The sequence below is a fragment of the Schistocerca cancellata genome, chromosome 2 (assembly GCF_023864275.1).
Source record: "Schistocerca cancellata isolate TAMUIC-IGC-003103 chromosome 2, iqSchCanc2.1, whole genome shotgun sequence".
In the NCBI taxonomy this organism is placed as follows: Eukaryota; Metazoa; Arthropoda; class Insecta; order Orthoptera; family Acrididae; genus Schistocerca; species Schistocerca cancellata.
Genome location: NC_064627.1, coordinates 26,466,411 through 26,485,924, shown reverse-complemented (window position 1 = coordinate 26,485,924; position 19,514 = coordinate 26,466,411). Strand labels below are relative to the sequence as shown.

Below are 19,514 nucleotides of genomic sequence, written 5' to 3'. Positions count from 1 at the left end.
GCATTGATTATGTTCCATTCCAGCGCACAGTCTCAGTGGGCCCAATCGATACCATGGCTTAACTTAGCGATGAACGCAGCACACCATGAAGCTAACAGGTCAACGCCTACCAGTAGTTCTGTGCCAGCGTGGGTGACCCACGGTTCGTCAGCCAACCAACCCACTGAGTAAGTAGTGACTGTTATATCAAGGGAACCACGTACGTACCCAGATCGGTACCAATACCAAAGGTTTAGGGGTTTACTAACTAATATCACTTGAAAATCCAAACCTGATTCAGCCACGTATGTATTCGGATCGGTAACAAAACCAAAGGTTAAAGAATTAACTGTTGTGTCTAGACAAGACAGCCTAGACACAATGAGAGGAAGCCGAAAGGCACGAGCTTAAACGCACGCAGGCTGGCGTGAGGTCTGAAACAGGATACGTAATGAGTGCTATAAAGAAAAGTACGTAGCTTCTCGAATACTTAACTTTAATCCACATTTGTAGAACATCGCTCTTGATGATACATTAATAGAATCTCAATATCTATACTGGTAATGGCGCCTTGCTAGGTCGTAGCAAATGTAGCTGAAGGCTATGCTAACTATCGTCTCGGCAAATGAGAGCGTAATTCTCAGTGAACCATGGCTAGCAACGTCGGCTGTACAACTGGGCTGAGTGCTAGGATCTGTCTCTAGACGTGCCGTATGGCGGCGCTCGGTCTGCAATTACTGACAGTGGCGACACGCGGGTCCGTCGTATACTAGCGGACCGCGGCCAATTTAAAAGCTACCACCTAGCAAGTGTGGTGTCTGGCGGTGACACCACATTAACTAACTGAAATCACTTGAGAATCTGAACCTGATTAGGACGACTTGCACAGATTAAGGTCAGTTAATGATATCAATCATCACTCATCAACCGTTCGTTCGATGTTTCACTAGACATCAGTGCGGATTAGGCAGATAGGCATTATTACTTCCCTTCCAGTATGCAACTGGTAGGCGCATGTTACTGACAGCCCACAGGTTACATTAATGTAAACGCTAGTAATATTGCAAGTCAGATAACAATTCATTGCAAACGATAGAAAACGCTAGTAATATTGCAAGTCAGATAACAATTCATTGCAAACGATAGAAAACGTGACTAGAGCACAATCATTAAACGTAATCTGGCCACAAAGAGTTAGTTCTTTCTAAGGTGAAAGGTTCGGAAACAGTACTGAAGTTACTCCTCATTTACTCGTCAGGGGAAAAAAATTCTTATTATTATACTGTTGGGTGGGATTATTTTTTGTGGAATTACTATATTTTATTTATTTATATTTATTTTAAGATACCACAAAGTGATCAACACTAGCAAGACGTACGGTTCAGTATGTCACTCCAACATGAATTATACACACCCTGGCTTCTATAAAATCTTTATTTTTTCTAAGGTTGACACACATGGACTTATAAATGATAAATTAGAATAATCAATCAAGGTGAAATACTATTTTACTGGGGAAAAAATCACAGCTAACAGTCGACAGTAGTTTCGTACATTTCCCGCAGTAAATTTCAAAGAAACAAACCTTTATCTTACCCTAATTCATCATTCAGGTCTCAGTGGATCTTACAATACCGTTTCATCAATATTTAATTTCGAGTTCTTTAAAAATTTTACGCTGCGAAATGCGTGCACAAGCTTTGTTCTTTTGTCTCATTAATAAAGTTACGTTTGATCATAGACCACTGCTGACAACTATCAGCGATATTATACTAGTTGTCAAAATAATGTCAGTATCTATATCAATGTTTACAAGGTACTACACTCCTCGCTAATAAAGTAATGTTAATGTTGCAAAAAATTTCTCCGCAATTAATGGTCTTTCATAGAGCTGTACTAACTTGTGATCGTTGCCTTTAATATCCTCCCTTTTCACTCTAGCTACAGCTTCTCTAGTTACACGTAAAATATTGTCGTATTCTCTTTACTTGTACTTTCGCGAATAGTAATACTGTCGACCATATTTCCTTCTCTCACGTACTGCGCAACAACCAAATGAACGTCTTAACAGGAATTCAGTTTTTTCGCAGAGGTTTACTGATTCTTCATGGTTACAGTCAACGGTATGCAGCTCACAACGAGAGATTCATACCCCCAAAAAGCTAAACAAAAGTTTAATTTTTTTCAATTAAAAAAAATAAAGGAAAAGACATCACTAAGTCACCAAAGCCATTTTATGCCCTAACCTTAATCAATGATGTCACAAAGCTAGATCTTTTCAGTAGTCGGCCTCTAACTACGATGACTCTTTCCCCCAAGTTAATCCCAGTGGTCACTCGTTGACCATTTACTCTAAGTAGTGGCTATCTCTGTTCACCTGTCGTCGCAATAATTCCAAATAAAATTATCAGTCCCTACGTAGAAAACGATCTCATCACAAAATTGATTTGTGTTGCAAATTCGGATAATTACGAACAAAATTGGAAGCCCGGTATCATTGTGCTTGACTCTGTGATAGCCAATAGTAATTCTGCGAGTAACCTCGTACTCCAGACAATCTGTCACTACGACTCCAATACAAATAAAGGAGTTTCTGCCTGAGTCACTTGGTTATTTTGCCACTACGCGTTTGGATGGTTCACACCATCATCTTCAGGTGGAGAGCTGTTTATCTACATATCTGATGTTGGTGAAGAGTACAGACGTCTTTTCACAATTGTAAACAAAGGTCAGTGGAGGTTATTTTGCATCTTTCAAGGGATGGTAGAATTGTAAAAGGTCTGCATACTGTATGTCCTCTCCACTGCACACTACATTTACACTGCCGTTGCGAAGAAAGTCTTTGAAAAAAGCACCCATAAGACATTGTCGGATGTCGATGTAACTTCGTATACGTACACAACGTGGGTGGTTATGTGGCGGCAACCATTAGAGATGCAGTGTTCTGTGACAGGTACAATGGCCACCGGAGTGCGTTAATGTTGTTCTCATCCAGTGTTGTTACTACGCATGGTAGGGTATGTGAGTGGGCGTGAATAGTGTCAGATATTGAGTATCACTGCGGAGAAAGCGGAGATGTAGCGTTCTCGCATATACAACCTGACAGTTTAAAAGAGGCGTCACAGGGGATCTCCATTCGGTCGGCTGATGGAATAGTGCAAGATCCAGGTTGGTGGGCCATTCGGATGTGACAGTGGCTCGATGTTGGACTGAATGGGAACGTGAGCGCAGGTATTCCGGTCGACGACGACTCACCACCACGCGGTGGCATCGCTGCGTTCACATCTGCGCCTGCCATCAGAGAACGAGTGATAGGACCTCTGACACACTGTGTGTCATTCTACACCAATGCCAGGAGACTAGTACCAGCTAGGAAAGGTAATTATTGTACCATGCGTAGACTGTCGTCAAGGTCAGAACCACTGCTTTTGGAGTGGTGACTGGGAAGATTGGAGTGCTGACCAACAGCGTCGCACTGTATTCAGCGTTGAACCGAAGATCTGCACTATCCTGGATGAGCATCGTCGGCGAGTATGGTGTCGACATGAAGACAGGTCCCATTCTTTCAATGTTTTGGAGAGGCACAGCGGCGTTAGCCCTGGCGTCATCGGGGGTGGGGGTAACGGATATGACGCCAGGTCACGGCCGGTAGTGTCTGAGGGAACTTTGATGGTACAACAGTGCCTCACTGACATCCTGACTCCTCAAGTGTTACCTCTCATGCAACAAAACGTTGGTACCTTTTTCAACAGGACAATGCTCGTCAACACATGGCCCATTTCTCTATGAACTGCGTGTGCTATTTTGAGGTACTACGGCGGCCAGCAAAGATTCTCAGTTCTGTCTCCAATAGAACATGGGTCGCACCAGCTCGGACGTCAGCTCTGTTCCAGTGCGAGTATCCAAAATATCGCGAACCATTTACAACAGTTATAGGGCACCTTGCCTCAGGAGTGGATACAAAGGCTTTATGAGCCACTTTGCAACCGAATCAGTGCGTGCATCCAGGCCAGAGGGAGTGCAACTACTGATAAGCGAGCTCATGCTGCTACATTATTATTACATTTCACTCTAATTGGTAATCACTAAAGTAACATCACATATCCTCTGAATCTGTGAAGTTCTATTTTTCTTACTCTTTCCCTTCTTGGTGTTTCAGTTTTCTTGCCAGGCAGTGTACGTGAAATAGGAATTTTAACCATGAAAAAGTTTATCTTACAAAGAGAAATAAAATACTACCAAACTACAGTTTGTCATGCAAGGTGTTTGTAATTTCTCTTACGTACGTAGGTGGTGATCCGAATGAAGGAAACACCTGAACTGAACGTCATGTAGAGCAGCACGACCCAGCCGATAACGACGATGAAGAAGAGGACGGCGCCGGTCATGCTGGCGCTCGCAAGCTGTCTTCGCAGACTGCCTGCCGCTCGTACGTGAGTGTCCGTCCGTCAGCAACACGACTGCAGACTGCCCACCCGTAGACACACCCACCTGCCTCTACCTGCTCATTAGACAAATTCCCAACGCTACGCTCTGTGATAAGATAGCGCAGGACGAGGTCACCCACAATGCTTCGTCAATGTCACCACACTGCTAAGTCCTAGTGCACTTCCCAGCTTTTAAAATACACTCCTGGAAATTGAAATAAGAACACCGTGAATTCATTGTCCCAGGAAGGGGAAACTTTATTGACACATTCCTGGGGTCAGATACATCACATGATCACACTGACAGAACCACAGGCACATAGACACAGGCAACAGAGCATGCACAATGTCGGCACTAGTACAGTGTATATCCACCTTTCGCAGCAATGCAGGCTGCTATTCTCCCATGGTGACGATCGTAGAGATGATGGATGTAGTCCTGTGGAACGGCTTGCCGTGCCATTTCCACCTGGCGCCTCAGTTGGACCAGCGTTCGTGCTGGACGTGCAGACCGCGTGAGACGACGCTTCATCCAGTCCCAAACATGCTCAATGGGGGACAGATCCGGAGATCTTGCTGGCCAGGGTAGTTGACTTACACCTTCTAGAGCACGTTGGGTGGCACGGGATACATGCGGACGTGCATTGTCCTGTTGGAACAGCAAGTTCCCTTGCCGGTCTAGGAATGGTAGAACGATGGGTTCGATGACGGTTTGGATGTACCGTGCACTATTCAGTGTCCCCTCGACGATCACCAGTGGTGTACGGCCAGTGTAGGAGATCGCTCCCCACACCATGATGCCGGGTGTTGGCCCTGTGTGCCTCGGTCTTATGCAGTCCTGATTGTGGCGCTCACCTGCACGGCGCCAAACACGCATACGACCATCATTGGCACCAAGGCAGAAGCGACTCTCATCGCTGAAGACGACACGTCTCCATTCGTCCCTCCATTCAAGGCTGTCGCGACACCACTGGAGGCGGGCTGCACGATGTCGGGGCGTGAGCGGAAGACGGCCTAACGGTGTGCGGGACCGTAGCCCAGCTTCATGGAGACGGTTGCGAATGGTCCTCGCCGATACCCCAGGAGCAACAGTGTTCCTAATTTGCTGGGAAGTGGGGGTGCGGTCCCCTACGGCACTGCGTAGGATCCTACGGTCTTGGCGTGCATCCGTGCGTCGCTGCGGTCCGGTCCCAGGTCGACGGGCACGTGCACCTTCCGCCGACCACTGGCGACAACATCGATGTACTGTGGAGACCTCACGCCCCACGTGTTGAGCAATTCGGCGGTACGTCCACCCGGCCTCCCGCATGCCCACTATACGCCCTCGCTCAAAGTCCGTCAACTGCACATACGGTTCACGTCCACGCTGTCGCGGCATGCTACCAGTGTTAAAGACTGCGATGGAGCTCCGTATGCCACGGCAAACTGGCTGACACTGACGGCGGCGGTGCACAAATGCTGCGCAGCTAGCGCCATTCGACGGCCAACACCGCGGTTCCTGGTGTGTCCGCTGTGCCGTGCGTGTGATCATTGCTTGTACAACCCTCTCGCAGTGTCCGGAGCAAGTATGATGGGTCTGACACACCGGTGTCAATGTGTTCTTTTTTCCATTTCCAGGAGTGTACTTACTGTAGCGAACATTTCCGTACCCAGAATGTTATGCACCAATAGTCGGGGGTGTGATATATTTACTTCAATCTGTTTCAGGACCTAAGTTATTCTATCATCAAGTGCTTTAAATTACTATACCATTAGGCAGCGTCAAAAGTAAAAAGCCAGCAGCAAACACGCATTGCCAAACATGACACTCTTCCTTGAATGTCTCACGCAGGCACCAATTCTGTGGTTTTTGTGAAACACTGCAACAACGTCAGGCTGAAGGGCTCAGACATCCTGATAAGCCTCTCACCAGGGTGCCTCTCCGACAGTCACATGAATTCGTAGATCAGAAATACGGCCGCAAGACCACTGACGTTTTCAGGCCTATCCTGACCTACAATACCTCCAATACCGAACGAAGGGAAAGAGCCGTAGCGGGTAGCCCACTCTCGCCTACGGATCCTAATTTGTATATGGAACATTTCGAGAAAGACGTCCTGAAGTCATCCAAATGAAAACCCACTTGCTGCTTCCGTTATGTGGACAACACGCTCGTCACGTCGACTCAAGGAAGAGACAAACTACGTAGCTTCCTCGCACTTCTGGACTATATTCATCACATCATCAAAATCACTGTGAACACAGAGGCACTACAATTACGTGACGTCCTGCTCAAGGGAAGAGCTGATGGCACCATGGGCCACGATCTGTATCGGAACAAAACGCACACTGAACTGTACTTGCCCACAGACGTCCCCTTAGAAAAATTATACAAGACTGTGCTTCAACTGACACACAATATTTTTTAGCGCAACGCAATCTGAGTTTCAATAATCCCTACAAAAGAATGGCCCTGACTAATATTAACCTATACCTTTCACAAATCACTTACCTCACAAAAATCTTCGTTACTCGAACTACTGCAATACAGCGAGCGCCACTACTGCCAGCTAAATAAAAGATTCAAATTACTGAAGGCACTAACTACTGATAGGCATAGTTAGAAAATGAAAGATTTTGATAGAGAACAAACAATGTATTTACCTTAATAGTGTTCAAATGTCATCCATTCTTACAAATGTACTGTTTCTGATGGACACACGTCCAGATCATCCGCTCTCAAAAATCCGCCATCTCACTTCCCCACATCCACCACTGCTGCCGTCTCACCTCCAACTGCACAACGCTACGCGCTGTTAACATTCAGCTGCCCAACACTACAATAGCCAACAACAATGCAAAGCAGCCACAGACTGCACACAGCACAGCCAGTGATTTTCATACAGAGCGCTACGTGGCGTTACCAATAAAAAAGCCTACACAGTCTACTTACATAGCCCCCATGCTCCCCACAAAAAATTTTACAAATTGTTTTGGGCAGTGGCCAATAATGATTTGATAAAATTTTTCATAATTACAATAACAAAGATATCAAATGCACACACTTATTGATACAATGTTGGTCAAAAGCTAAAATTTTCTCACAGTCCATAAAGACAGTCCTGATCATTCATCACAGTAAAATTGCAGTGTTTGTTTTTTTTTTTTTCAAAGTCTGAGCAGTAAAAGAGAATGCACACGGAAGTAGTGGATTTCCATGCAGTCTTGAAGAAGTAGTGTTGTCCTTCCAACGGAAAGACAGTGCTAACTCTTGACATGCAGACAGGTAATGGGCCACAACAGAGCAAACCCACAGCAGAGTCAGTCGAAGTTTTGAAGAATATTGGTAGGTAGGTCATCACAGAGCAGACCCACTGTAATCCTGGTAGAGAGTATGGTATTGGTGAGCCACCAGAGGTGCAGACCCACTGCAGTCCTTGTAGAAATAATGGTATTGGTGGGTCATCAAAGGTGCAGACCCACTGTTGTCCTTGTAGAGACGGCCAGACCCACTGTTGTCCTTGTAGAGACGGCCAGCAGCCATCTGTTGCGACTGTGCAGGCGCACAATCACCATCGAAGAGTCTTGCGGAGAATATTTTTTTTTTTTTTTTTTTTTTTTTTTTTTTTTTTTTTTTTGTCATCAGTCTACTGACTGGTTTGATGCAGCCCGCCACGAATTCCTTTCCTGTGCTAACCTCTTCATCTCAGAGTAGCACTTGCAACCTACGTCCTCAATTATTTGCTTGACGTATTCAAATCTCTGTCTTCCTCTACAGTTTTTGCCCTCTACAGCTCCCTCTAGTACCATGGAAGTCATTCCCTCATGTCTTAGCAGATGTCCTATCATCCTGTCCCTTCTCCTTATCAGTGTTTTCCACATATTCCTTTCCTCTCCGATTCTGCGTAGAACCTCCTCATTCCTTACCTTATCAGTCCACCTAATTTTCAACATTCGTCTACAGCACCACATCTCAAATGCTTCGATTCTCTTCTGTTCCGGTTTTCCCGCAGTCCATGTTTCACTACCATACAATGCTGTACTCCAGACGTACATCCTCAGAAATTTCTTCCTCAAAGTAAGGCCTACGTTTGATATTAGTAGACTTCTCTTGGCCAGAAATGCCTTTTTTGTCATAGCGAGTATGCTTTTGGTCCTCCTTGCTCCGTCCGTCATTGGTTATTTTACTGCCTAGGTAGCAAAATTCCTTATCTTCATTGACTTCGTGACCATCAATCCTGACGTTAAGTTTCTCGCTAGTCTCATTTCTACTACTTCTCATTACCTTCGTCTTTCTCCGATTTATTCTCAAACCGTACTGTGTACTCATTAGACTGTTCATTCTGTTCAGCAGATCATTTAATTCTTCTTCACTTTCACTCAGGATAGCAAAGTCATCAGCGAATCGTATCATTGATATCCTTTCACCTTGTATTTTAATTCAACTCCTGAACCTTTCTTTTATTTCCATCATTGCTTCCTCGATGTACAGATTGAAGAGTAGGGGCGAAAGGCTACAGCCTTGTCTTATCCCCTTCTTAATACGAGCACTTCGTTCTTGATCGTCCACTCTTATTATTCCCTCTTGGTTGTTGTACGTATTGTATATGACCCGTCTCTCCCTATAGCTTACCCCTACTTTTTTCAGAATCTCGAACAGCTTGCACCATTTTATATTGTCGAGCGCTTTTTCCAGGTCGACAAATCCTATGAAAGTGTCTTGATTTTTCTTTAGCCTTTCTTCCATTATTAGCCGTAACGTCAGAATTGCCTCTCTCGTTCCTTTACTTTTCCTAAAGCCAAACGGGTCGTCATCTAGCGCATTCTCAATTTTCTTTTCCATTCTTCTGTATATTATTCTTGTAAGCAGCTTCGATGCATGAGCTGTTAAGCTGATTGTGCGATAATTCTCGCACTTGTCAGCTCTTGCCGTCTTCGGAATTGTGTGGATGATGGTTTTCCGAAAGTCAGATGGTATATCGCCAGACTCATACATTCTACACACCAACGTGAATAGTCGTTTTGTTGCCACTTCCCCCAATGATTTTAGAAATTCTGATGGAATGTTATCTATCCCTTCTGCCTTATTTGACCGTAAGTCCTCCAAAGCCCTTTTAAATTCCGATTCTAATACTGGATCCCCTATCTCTTCTAAATCGACTCCTGTTTCTTCTTCTATCACATCAGACAAATCTTCACACTCATAGAGGCTTTCAATGTATTCTTTCCACCTATCTGCTCTCTCCTGTGCATTTAACAGTGGAATTCCCGTTGCACTCTTAATGTTACCACCGTTGCTTTTAATGTCACCAAAGATTGTTTTGACTTTCCTGTATGCTGAGTCTGTCCTTCCGACAATCATATCTTTTTCGATGTCTTCACATTTTTCCTTCAGCCATTTCGTCTTAGCTTTCCTGCACTTCCTACTTATTTCATTCCTCAGCGACTTGTATTTCTGTATTCCTGATTTTCCCGGAACATGTTTGTACTTCCACCTTTCATCAATCAACTGAAGTATTTCTTCTGTTACCCATGGTTTCTTCGCAGCTACCTTCTTTGTACCTATGTTTTCCTTCCCAACTTGTGTGCTGGCCCTTTTTAGAGATGTCCACTCCTCTTCAACTATACTGCCTACTGCGCTATTCCCTATTGCTGTATCTATAGCGTTAGAGAACTTCAAACGTATCTCGTCATTCCTTAGTACTTCCGTATCCCACTTCTTTGCGTATTGATTCTTCCTGACTAATGTCTTGAACTTCAGCCTACTCTTCATCACTACTATATTGTGATCTGAGTCTATATCTGCTCCTGGGTACGTCTTACAATCCAGTATCTGATTTCGGAATCTCTGTCTGACCTTGATGTAATCTAATTGAAATCTTCCCGTATCTCCCGGCCTTTTCCAAGTATACCTCTTGTGATTCTTGAACAGGGTATTCGCTATTACTAGCTGAAGCGTGTTACAGAACTCAATTAGTCTTTCTCATCTTTCATTCCTTGTCCCAAGCCCATATTCTCCTGTAACCTTTCCTTCTACTCCTTCCCCTACAACTGCATTCCAGTCGCCCATGACTATTAGATTTTCGTCCCCCTTTACACACTGCATTACCCTTTCAATATCCTCATACACTTTCTCTATCTGTTCATCTTCAGCTTGCGACGTTGGCATGTATACCTGAACTATCGTTGTCGGTGTTGGTCTGCTATCGATTCTGATTAGAACAACCCGGTCACTGAACTGTTCACAGTAACACACCCTCTGCCCTACCTTCCTATTCATAACAAATCCTACACCTGTTATACCATTTTCTGCTGCTGTTGATATTACCCAATACTCATCTGACCAGAAATCCTTGTCTTCCTTCCACTTAACTTCACTGACCCCTACTATATCTAGATTGAGCCTTTGCATTTCCCTTTTCAGATTTTCTAGTTTCCCTACCACCTTCAAGCTTCTCACATTCCACTCCCCGATTCGTAGAACGTTATACTTGCGTTGATTATTCAATCTTTTTCTCATGGTAACCTCCTCCTTGGCAGTCCCCCCCCCCCCCCCCCCCCCGAGATCCGAATTGGGGACTATTCCGGAATCTTTTGCCAATGGAGAGATCATCATGACACTTCTTCAAATACAGGCCACATGTCCTGTGGATACACGTTACGTGTCTTTACTGCAGTGGTTTCCATTGCCTTCTGCATCCTCATGTCGTTGATCATTGTTGATTCTTCCGCCTTTAGGGGCAATTTCCCACCCCTAGGACAAGAGAGTGCCCTGAACCTCTATCCGCTCCTCCGCCCTCTTCAACAAGACAGTTGGCAGAATGAGGCTGACTTCTTATGCCAGAAGTCCTCGGCCGCCAATGCTTATTATTTATCAAAATTTAGGCAGTGGCGGGGATCGAACCCGGGAACTAAGACGTTTTGATTATGAATCTCAGACGCTACACCTAGACCACGGGTACTCTGTTAGATAGAGTATAGCAATTCCGTAAACCACCACTTGTCCACTCACAAAAAATTTGTTTGAAATGTCCTTAGAACCAGCAATGCTGTTATCCAGTCCCTTGCTGAATTATTAACACACGTGCAAACACTATCAGTACCTACTTCTCACATATTGTCCATATACTATGATCAACTGAAACGTGTGCAGTGAAATGTAACATACAAGTTACTTAATTTGATGAACTGGTGTCAATTACAATTTTATAACATAAGAATACAATAACAAAGGTACAAAATACATCATTAAAGAATATAACAATACAGATAACATTTGTAGTTATAGGGGCTTTACAAAAGAATAGAAATAAACATATACATTAGTGTTACAGGAATTATGACATAAGTAAATACATAAAAGACCAGAATAACTTTTGAAACATCAACTTCACACATGAGCATTAAAACAAAACAGAATAAATAATGTCTAAACATCTTTACAAAGTAAATAACATATTACCAGAAAAATTCTACAACGTAACTCTCATCAGATAAATATATAAAGACAGGAAGAACACGAATACCCAAGGGTACACAAACACATAGTCGGATACCACAAGGAAAGGACAGGGTTTGTTTTACTGCAGTATTTTGCAAACAAAACTTTCTTTATTTCTCGGAGAACTCCCTTCGTTCTTCATTATTTCTAAAAAGTCCTATCTATACCTGCTTTCTGTACTTTTTTCGTATAACTTCTCAATGCATTTCTTCCAATTCGTTGCAACTCATTCTCTTATATAGTCTACCCCCTCTTAAGCCAACTTAAATCTACTAAGCTCAGATGCATAAACTAAGGGACGAGGCAATGCAGCAGCACAAAACAATTAATACAAACAGCAATGACAAAAAAATGGAAATTGGCAAAGCAACCTGCAGTAAATGTAATAACTTATATGTAAACATGACAAATCCACAAGCAGAAAAAATAGTACACTAAAAACAACAATGCAGATAAGGGAAATGTATAATCACATCTTAATGTCTAAGTAATTGAAGTGGTGCACCACAAAAACTAATTCTACAAACAATTACCAAGTACTTGAAAAGAAAATTATATATGCAGTTACTGTTATTAGTCCCTTCTTACTGTTCTTTCCATTCCAAGAGCTCCTTTTTCGAAGAATGTGGATCATAAAATAATTATTTAATAGTTCTGTTGATAGAAAGTGTTCACATTAGCAAATGCATTTAAGTTTATTTTATAAAACCAATGCTGCAACACACCTGGAAAACAGATATCAAATGAAATAAGCAATTACGCAAACCAAAGCATAAAAACATCATTCAATAGCTATGTGGCATTTCGTAAGTCAGTAGCTCTCAACTCTCATAGAAAGACACTTGTTTGCAGGTTTGCAGATGTAAGAATATTTCCCAATAATTCATAAGCATTTCAGTAAGTAGCACAAAGTACAATATGTTTCCAAGTAATGAGCGTGTCGTATTTGCGATGTTTTCTACAATGGAATGTCAATAGCGAGGTTAATGGCCCTTTTTCTTTCACCTAATGGCTTTTTCTCCAGGCGACTCGCACAGCTGGTCGCCCATAACGCATTACGTCAAGGTCACTTAGCTTTCTTACTGAAATATTTACGACACCAGTTTGCACTACAGTGACAGTCTCATATAAAAAATTTCACAGTTCGAGAATTTGCGTTACAAATGTGTAGAAACAAAATCCTATAAATATAACAGTGTCCAAAAAACTTTCGTCGCCGTTGTGATACATTTGCGCATATACATACATTTCATAACTCTTTAAGTACGATTCTTGGTTTCCACCATCCCTTTTCACTAATAAGAGTCCCTAACCACTACTCATTATGCCTTACCTTATTACACATATACATATTCGTCGACATTCTTCAATATTTCATCATTATAAATATGGAGCATAATCAAATTCCTCATATAGCATCAGCATATTAATCATAAACATACCTCAGCAGCATAATACACATCGTCGTCGTAAAAATAACATCATAACACCTCAGTCAAATCTCAAAAACCTCGTAGCTTTCTGCAATCATTTCAAAACCTAAAAAAAAAAATTCTCTGCTCATTTCAGTAATGTCATCTACCTCAAAATCATGATCCCATACCAAATACATCATTCAAAGCTCTCATAGTATCACAATGGTTCCGAAAAAATATGAACAGTTCACACAGTACAGACAAAATACAGTTTCATACGTGTGAAGTTATCCAACTGTGTAATTGTGTAAACATGTGTCACTGATGTAGTAACAAAAATGTTTGTCTCTCTCAGTTAAATAATCAGTTAGCTGTGTAATTTGTGTGTTAGAGAAATATGGTACTGATGTGTAAAGTTGTATAAGCAAATACCATATTAGCTAGGGCTCCTTGTGCTTGCCAGACACATGGTACACAAAGTAGGCGTGTGCCCCCCTGAGGATTAATGTAATTATACCCTCAGGTGTTACAGATTACAGCAATTGAATGAAATGTATCACGGAAAACTTTCTTTGTAGTTCAAAAATTTTTAAAAATAAATGTTTTAAGTACAAAATTAATCACTCCAATGCGTGTCGTGTAGCGCTAAATGTGCGTCTTGCTGTAAGATAATTCTGTGGAAGTGTCATAGTTATCGTCCTCTGTAAGCAAAGTTCTGCTGAAGTTAATGTACTCACCTCATCATAAACAAAAGTGAAATGCTTTGCGTATAGATATCGTAGTTATTATGCTTATTGCCGTGATGAAGAAAGTACTGTACTGTAACGTATTGTTGTGCTACGGAAAAGGCTGTCTCATTGTAGCTATACCACAAAAGTTACTACTAAAACATGTTTTACTTTCCCGAATAATACATAAAAACTGTGCAGATATAAAACAGATACACCGCAAAAGCAACAATGTAAATTGTGTCACACATTAGTAGCGTCGTGATATAATCGTGTAGCTGTCAAAGAAACCAATTACTAAGTCATCTTTAATCTCACAGAAAGTACTTCATATAAGGATTGTCTTTTCAACTAAACCAAAATGCTGCATTAAAATCTCATTAGCAGTATATGTTCTAAGTATGTAAGGCTTATAGTCGTTATGTAATCATGCAATTAACAAACAAGAATGTACACACACAATAACACCGTGTCCTCTGTTCACTATAACAATGCATTCGTAATTTCTGTTTAAATAAGTTCTCTTGGTTCTTGACTGGATATTTAACTTCAAACATTGTTGCATGTTAACAGATTCTAAGTCTGACAAAGCATACTAGTAATGTAAAGTGAAAAATTTTATAGCAAAGATTAAGTTAAAAAAACAGATTATCTCTCAATAAACGTTTTACATGTGAAATGTGGTGCAATCCTTTACTCTTCCTAGTACGCAGAGTTTCAACTTCAACACAATTATTATGTGGTATACGTCGGATTCTGTAAGGTCCATTGTAAATCAGAAAGAATTTGTGACTCAAGTGTTTCTTCTTAAGTGACAATGAATGAGCTTTAATGAGAACTTTCTGACGAATATATAATTTCTTTGCATTTGCTTTATCTTGTAGTTTTCTCCTTTTGTCTGATGCAGAATTTATATTTTTAATAGCCAAATCAATTATGTCTTTGTGTCGAAGTTTACGTGTATTCGGGAAAGGTACAAGCTCTCTGATTCTGTTCGGTGGTTCTTCATTCTTCAGTACAAGAATAGGTAAAAAGCAGTGGAGTCATGAGGCATTTCATAAAGCACGTTTTGAAATAAGTGTAAATATCTGTCCCAATGCTGATGCTTTCTGTGACAATAAAGTCTGCAAAGCTTATTGATTTCTTACATAATCCGTTCAGACGGGTTACAATGTGGTGAGTACAATGAAATAAAAACAGGTTTCATTTTATGGTTCCGAAGCATGCGTGACCAAACAGCAGACCTGAATTGTGGTCCGTTATCTGAAATAACTTTACTAAAGTGTCCAACTTCACGTAAGAAAATTTTAACAAAGCCATTGGATACAGACCGTCCAGTGGCTTTACGTAACGGAGTGAAAGAAACAAATTTTGAAGTAAGTTCAACAGCGACTAGAATGTATGAAAATCCATTCGATGTTCTGACAACGGGTCCCAAGAGATCATTAGCAGCAAATTCTTTTAATTTAAGAGGATTGATAGGAAACAACGGATCACGATGTGAGATAGTAGATGGTTTCGCCTTTTGACAAAGTTTACAAATAGACAAGACTCTTCGAATTCTCTTTTCCATATTGTTAAAATAACAAGTCGTTCGAAGAATGTGATAACATTTTCGTGGACCAAAATGTGCGTAGCTGAAATGAATATTCCAAATGAGCTTATTAACAAAATCGTCTGGAATGCAAAGTACCCACAGCTTGTCATCAACAGTGAAGTGTTTGAAGAGTATGTTGTTTCTAACCAGGTAATAATGCCGAATCTGAGTGTGCGTCTTTTCATGCCATTTACTTTTGATGTCTTTCTAAATCGGATCTTTATCTTGTTCATGAGCAATGTCCTTTAAAGATGTGGTGATAAAGTTTTCAAAGGCGACTTTCTGAATGTAAAGAATACTGAAATTTTTCTCGAGGTTGCCTTCTGTGTTACTTTTCTCAAGCCCAGCCGGTGCGCGTGACAGTGCGTCCGCAACAATGTTCTCCTTGCCGGGAATGTAGACTATTGTGAAGTGGAATTCTTGCAGAAACAATGCCCAACGTTTCAACCTGTCATGATTTAATTTTGAAGACATAAGAAATTGTAATGCACGATGATCACTCTATACCTTTACGCGCTTGCCAGAAAGAAAGAAAGAAACGGAATTTGTTAAATGCCCAAATGATAGCTAAGGCTCCTAATTCACTAACGGAATAATTTTTTTCAGATTTTGTTAGCAGTCGACTAGCAAAAGCAATGGTTTTATGAACAGTAATGTCATTTTCTATGGCTTCTTGAAATAAATGGGCACCAAGACCGACTTTAGAAGAATCCGTGCTAAGGCAGAAATCTTGTGACAGATCTGGATGAGCTAGTATTGGCACGTTAAGTAGCGATTACTTCAAAGAATTGAATTCCAACTGTGCTTGTTCGTCCCAGTTCCAAATAGTATTTTTTCCAATGAGAGAACAAAGTTTTGGTGTAACTAGAATTTGCATATTCAGAAAACGACGGTAAAAATTTACGAGACCTAGAAAACTGCGGACTTTTTTTTTTGTGGATGGAACTGGAATGGCTCTGATTGCTTCTAACTTTTCAGGATCCGGCTGAATTCCTTCAGAAGAAATAATATGTCCCAAAAACCTCACCTTTGACCTACCGAGTTCAGACTTTTCCAAGTTAACTGTGATTCCAGATTCCGCAAAAATACGCAAGAAACTGTTGAGGATGCGATTATGTTTTTCCCATGAGGCTTCTGCTATTAGAATATCATCCACATATGAGGTGATGTGACGTTTTAAGAAATCAGGTAATATGGAAATTAGTCCGCGAATGAACGCTGCCGAAGAGATGTTCAAACCAAAAGGAAGTTTCCGAAATTGATAACAAACGCCGAAACAAAGAAAAGCTGTGTATTTCTACATTCTGGATGAAGTTCGATGTGATAAAAGCTGGATCTGAGATCAATAGAAGACAACACTTTTACACCATTAAAATTTTGAAGAAGTTCTTCCATCGTTTGTGGCCTGTCTGTTTCAGGAATAATGATTGTATTGATCTGTCTCGAATCTAAGACAAGTCTGATCGATCCATTTTTCTTGTCAACAACATGTAATGGATTGTTGTATGAGCTTACTGCAGGCTCAATAATGCCCTCGTCAAGCATAGATTGTATTTCTGTTCTAACACGGTCCCTATAATGTGCTGGAATTACGTAAGGTTTAACACAAAATTTAGTATGCTCACGAACACTAAATTGGTATTAAAATCCCTTGATTTTTCCTGTTTTGAGTAAAAACTGTGGAATGTACTTGTAAAATCTCAAAAATGTCCTACCTATCAATGTCATTACAATTCTCAATTGTTTGGATTTTATTCTGAATTAACTCATTACTTTCAAATATGTCGTCGATATCATCCCTGTCAGTACTTGCAGAGTGATTGTTAGTGTCTAGTTCCGTAGAAAATTCCGAACTGTTGTCTAACAGAAGGTAAAGCCGATTAGTTTCGTCGTCATGGTTTGAGAACCAATCTTCAAATTTCAAAGCTATTGACTTACCTTCTTTCTCTAAACTTATTTCAGCATCGTGAAAGTTTAAGATTGCTTTGTATTCATTCAAAAAGTCTACTCCCAATATAATTTCCGTCGACAATAATGGAACAATAAGAAAGTTCATAGAGAAGCTGTGGCTTTGACAAAATAATTGTAAGTTGGTTTGTTGGCGTAAATTCTACACTTTTTCCAACGATTAGACCTTGTAATTTAATCTTACGTAACGGAAGTGTGGGGCAATCGTTCGATTTGTTGCATTTGCTAAAGGCTACTTCAAAAATTACTGAAATGTGACTCCCAGAGTCAAGTACTGCCGTAAATTTTACGTCGTTTACTGCAATGTGAATCACAGGATAAGCAATGTTGTTATGTTTTACGTCGTGTTCCTGGAGTAAGATGTCCCTAATGTCTTCAATTTTTACGTAATTACTAGCTACGGCAGCTGCGTTGTCATTTTCATAAGTACGTTTTGTGGCTGCCAGCAGTATGAGTCATTGCCTATTGTCTCTTTGTTGGCGCGCGTCATTATTGGGATTTGGAGACCTAACTTCTACAAATTCACCTTGTCGAGAGGGCCCTGCCCTGTTAGAATCCCACCAGTTCTGATGCAGTTCAGGTCTGTCGCTACGATCATATCGTCTGTCGTCATGTCGGTAGCTTCCATAGTTTCTTTCTTGTCGCTCACGTGGTGCAGAATTTCTCCCTGAATCGTAACTTCGCGCTGGGCCATTGCGTCTGAAGTTATTCTGTCTCCCTTGATAATAATTATTTTGGTTCCCATATTGTCTGTTTCTCTGATTGTCTCTGTGATAGTCATTACTGCAGAGAGGTGATCTTTCCCTGTAATTATTACTACTCTGCCAACCTTTGTCATACGGGTGGTGTCTGTATTGGTCACGATTTACATTGTAAGAATAGCCTTGTCGTATCCATTTATTATTCCTGTCATCGCGGAATTGTGACGGATGTGATCTGTAATTGTTGTGCTCCTGTTTTCGCATTCCGCGATTGTCAGTGTCAATTTCCAATTCTTGTAGCAGTCCCTGAAAAGCTTCAATGTCGTCTTTGCAACGTTCTGCCAAAATAATGTGTCGTAAATGTTCAGGCAATTTGATTAAGCAAATGTGGATGACTTCTGAGGGTCTGTATGGGTTTGACAGGTACTGATTCTTGTACAACTTGTATTCAAAATATTTCACAAGACTGGAAAATTCTGATTGTTCGAAATGTTTCAACATTATGATGCTATGTTTTACTCGGTCTTGTGTAGCTTGAGACCAATATGCTGAGAGGAAGGCATGATAAAATTCTCCTTCACTGTGGCAATCATGAATGACCGATCACATTCTTACAGTTGGTTCATTCTCTAAATAGCCACACATAAATTCTAATCTGTGCTCTAATGACCAGTCGGGAGGAAAACAATGAGAGAATTGATGAAGCCACGCTTGTGGATGAATGTCGTTGCCAGAATTCTTAAATGTTTTGAATTTACGTGTAGTAATGAACAGCTTATAGTCAAAATCATCGTGTCGGCGAGTCGCATGTGGTTCATTGTTACGTCGTTTCGGCGGTTCCATTTCAAAATTCGGTGCACCTTGCCAATTTCTTTCATAATTTCCGAAATGCGCTGTGTTATTATTTTGTGGCTGTTCCGTATTTCTACGCCCCACTTCCGTATTGGAGCGCGAGTGTCCTCTGAAATATGTAATTCTTGTATGACTTATGCCAACTGATCTTGTACTTCCCGGATTTCTCTTTTGTGTTGCGTATTAATTTCATTCTGATTTTGTTTGAATTTCTTAATTTGTTCATAATCTTCTGTGTCAGTGAAGGCTACAGGTCTTATGTCACTCAGATCATCATCCACCTTTGTAGATAAGTTAGTGAACTGATCCGAAAGTTCGGCTACTTTCTCTGATAGTGAACTTATTTCCTCAGTGTGTTTTTCTGAAC

The 19,514-nt window shown here is 41.1% G+C and overlaps 1 protein-coding gene across 1 annotated transcript in view; it reads right to left on the bottom strand.

Annotated features, from left to right (window-relative positions):
* Nucleotides 1-4,437, bottom strand: part of LOC126143634 (gamma-interferon-inducible lysosomal thiol reductase-like) — a 148,121-nt gene extending 143,684 nt beyond the window's left edge. The window contains exon 1 of the mRNA XM_049915440.1: nt 4,266-4,437. Coding sequence (XP_049771397.1) covers nt 4,266-4,367 — 102 coding nt within the window. The 5' untranslated portion in view covers nt 4,368-4,437. The remainder of the gene's footprint in view (nt 1-4,265) is intronic.
* Between the last annotated feature and the right edge of the window lie 15,077 nt (nt 4,438-19,514).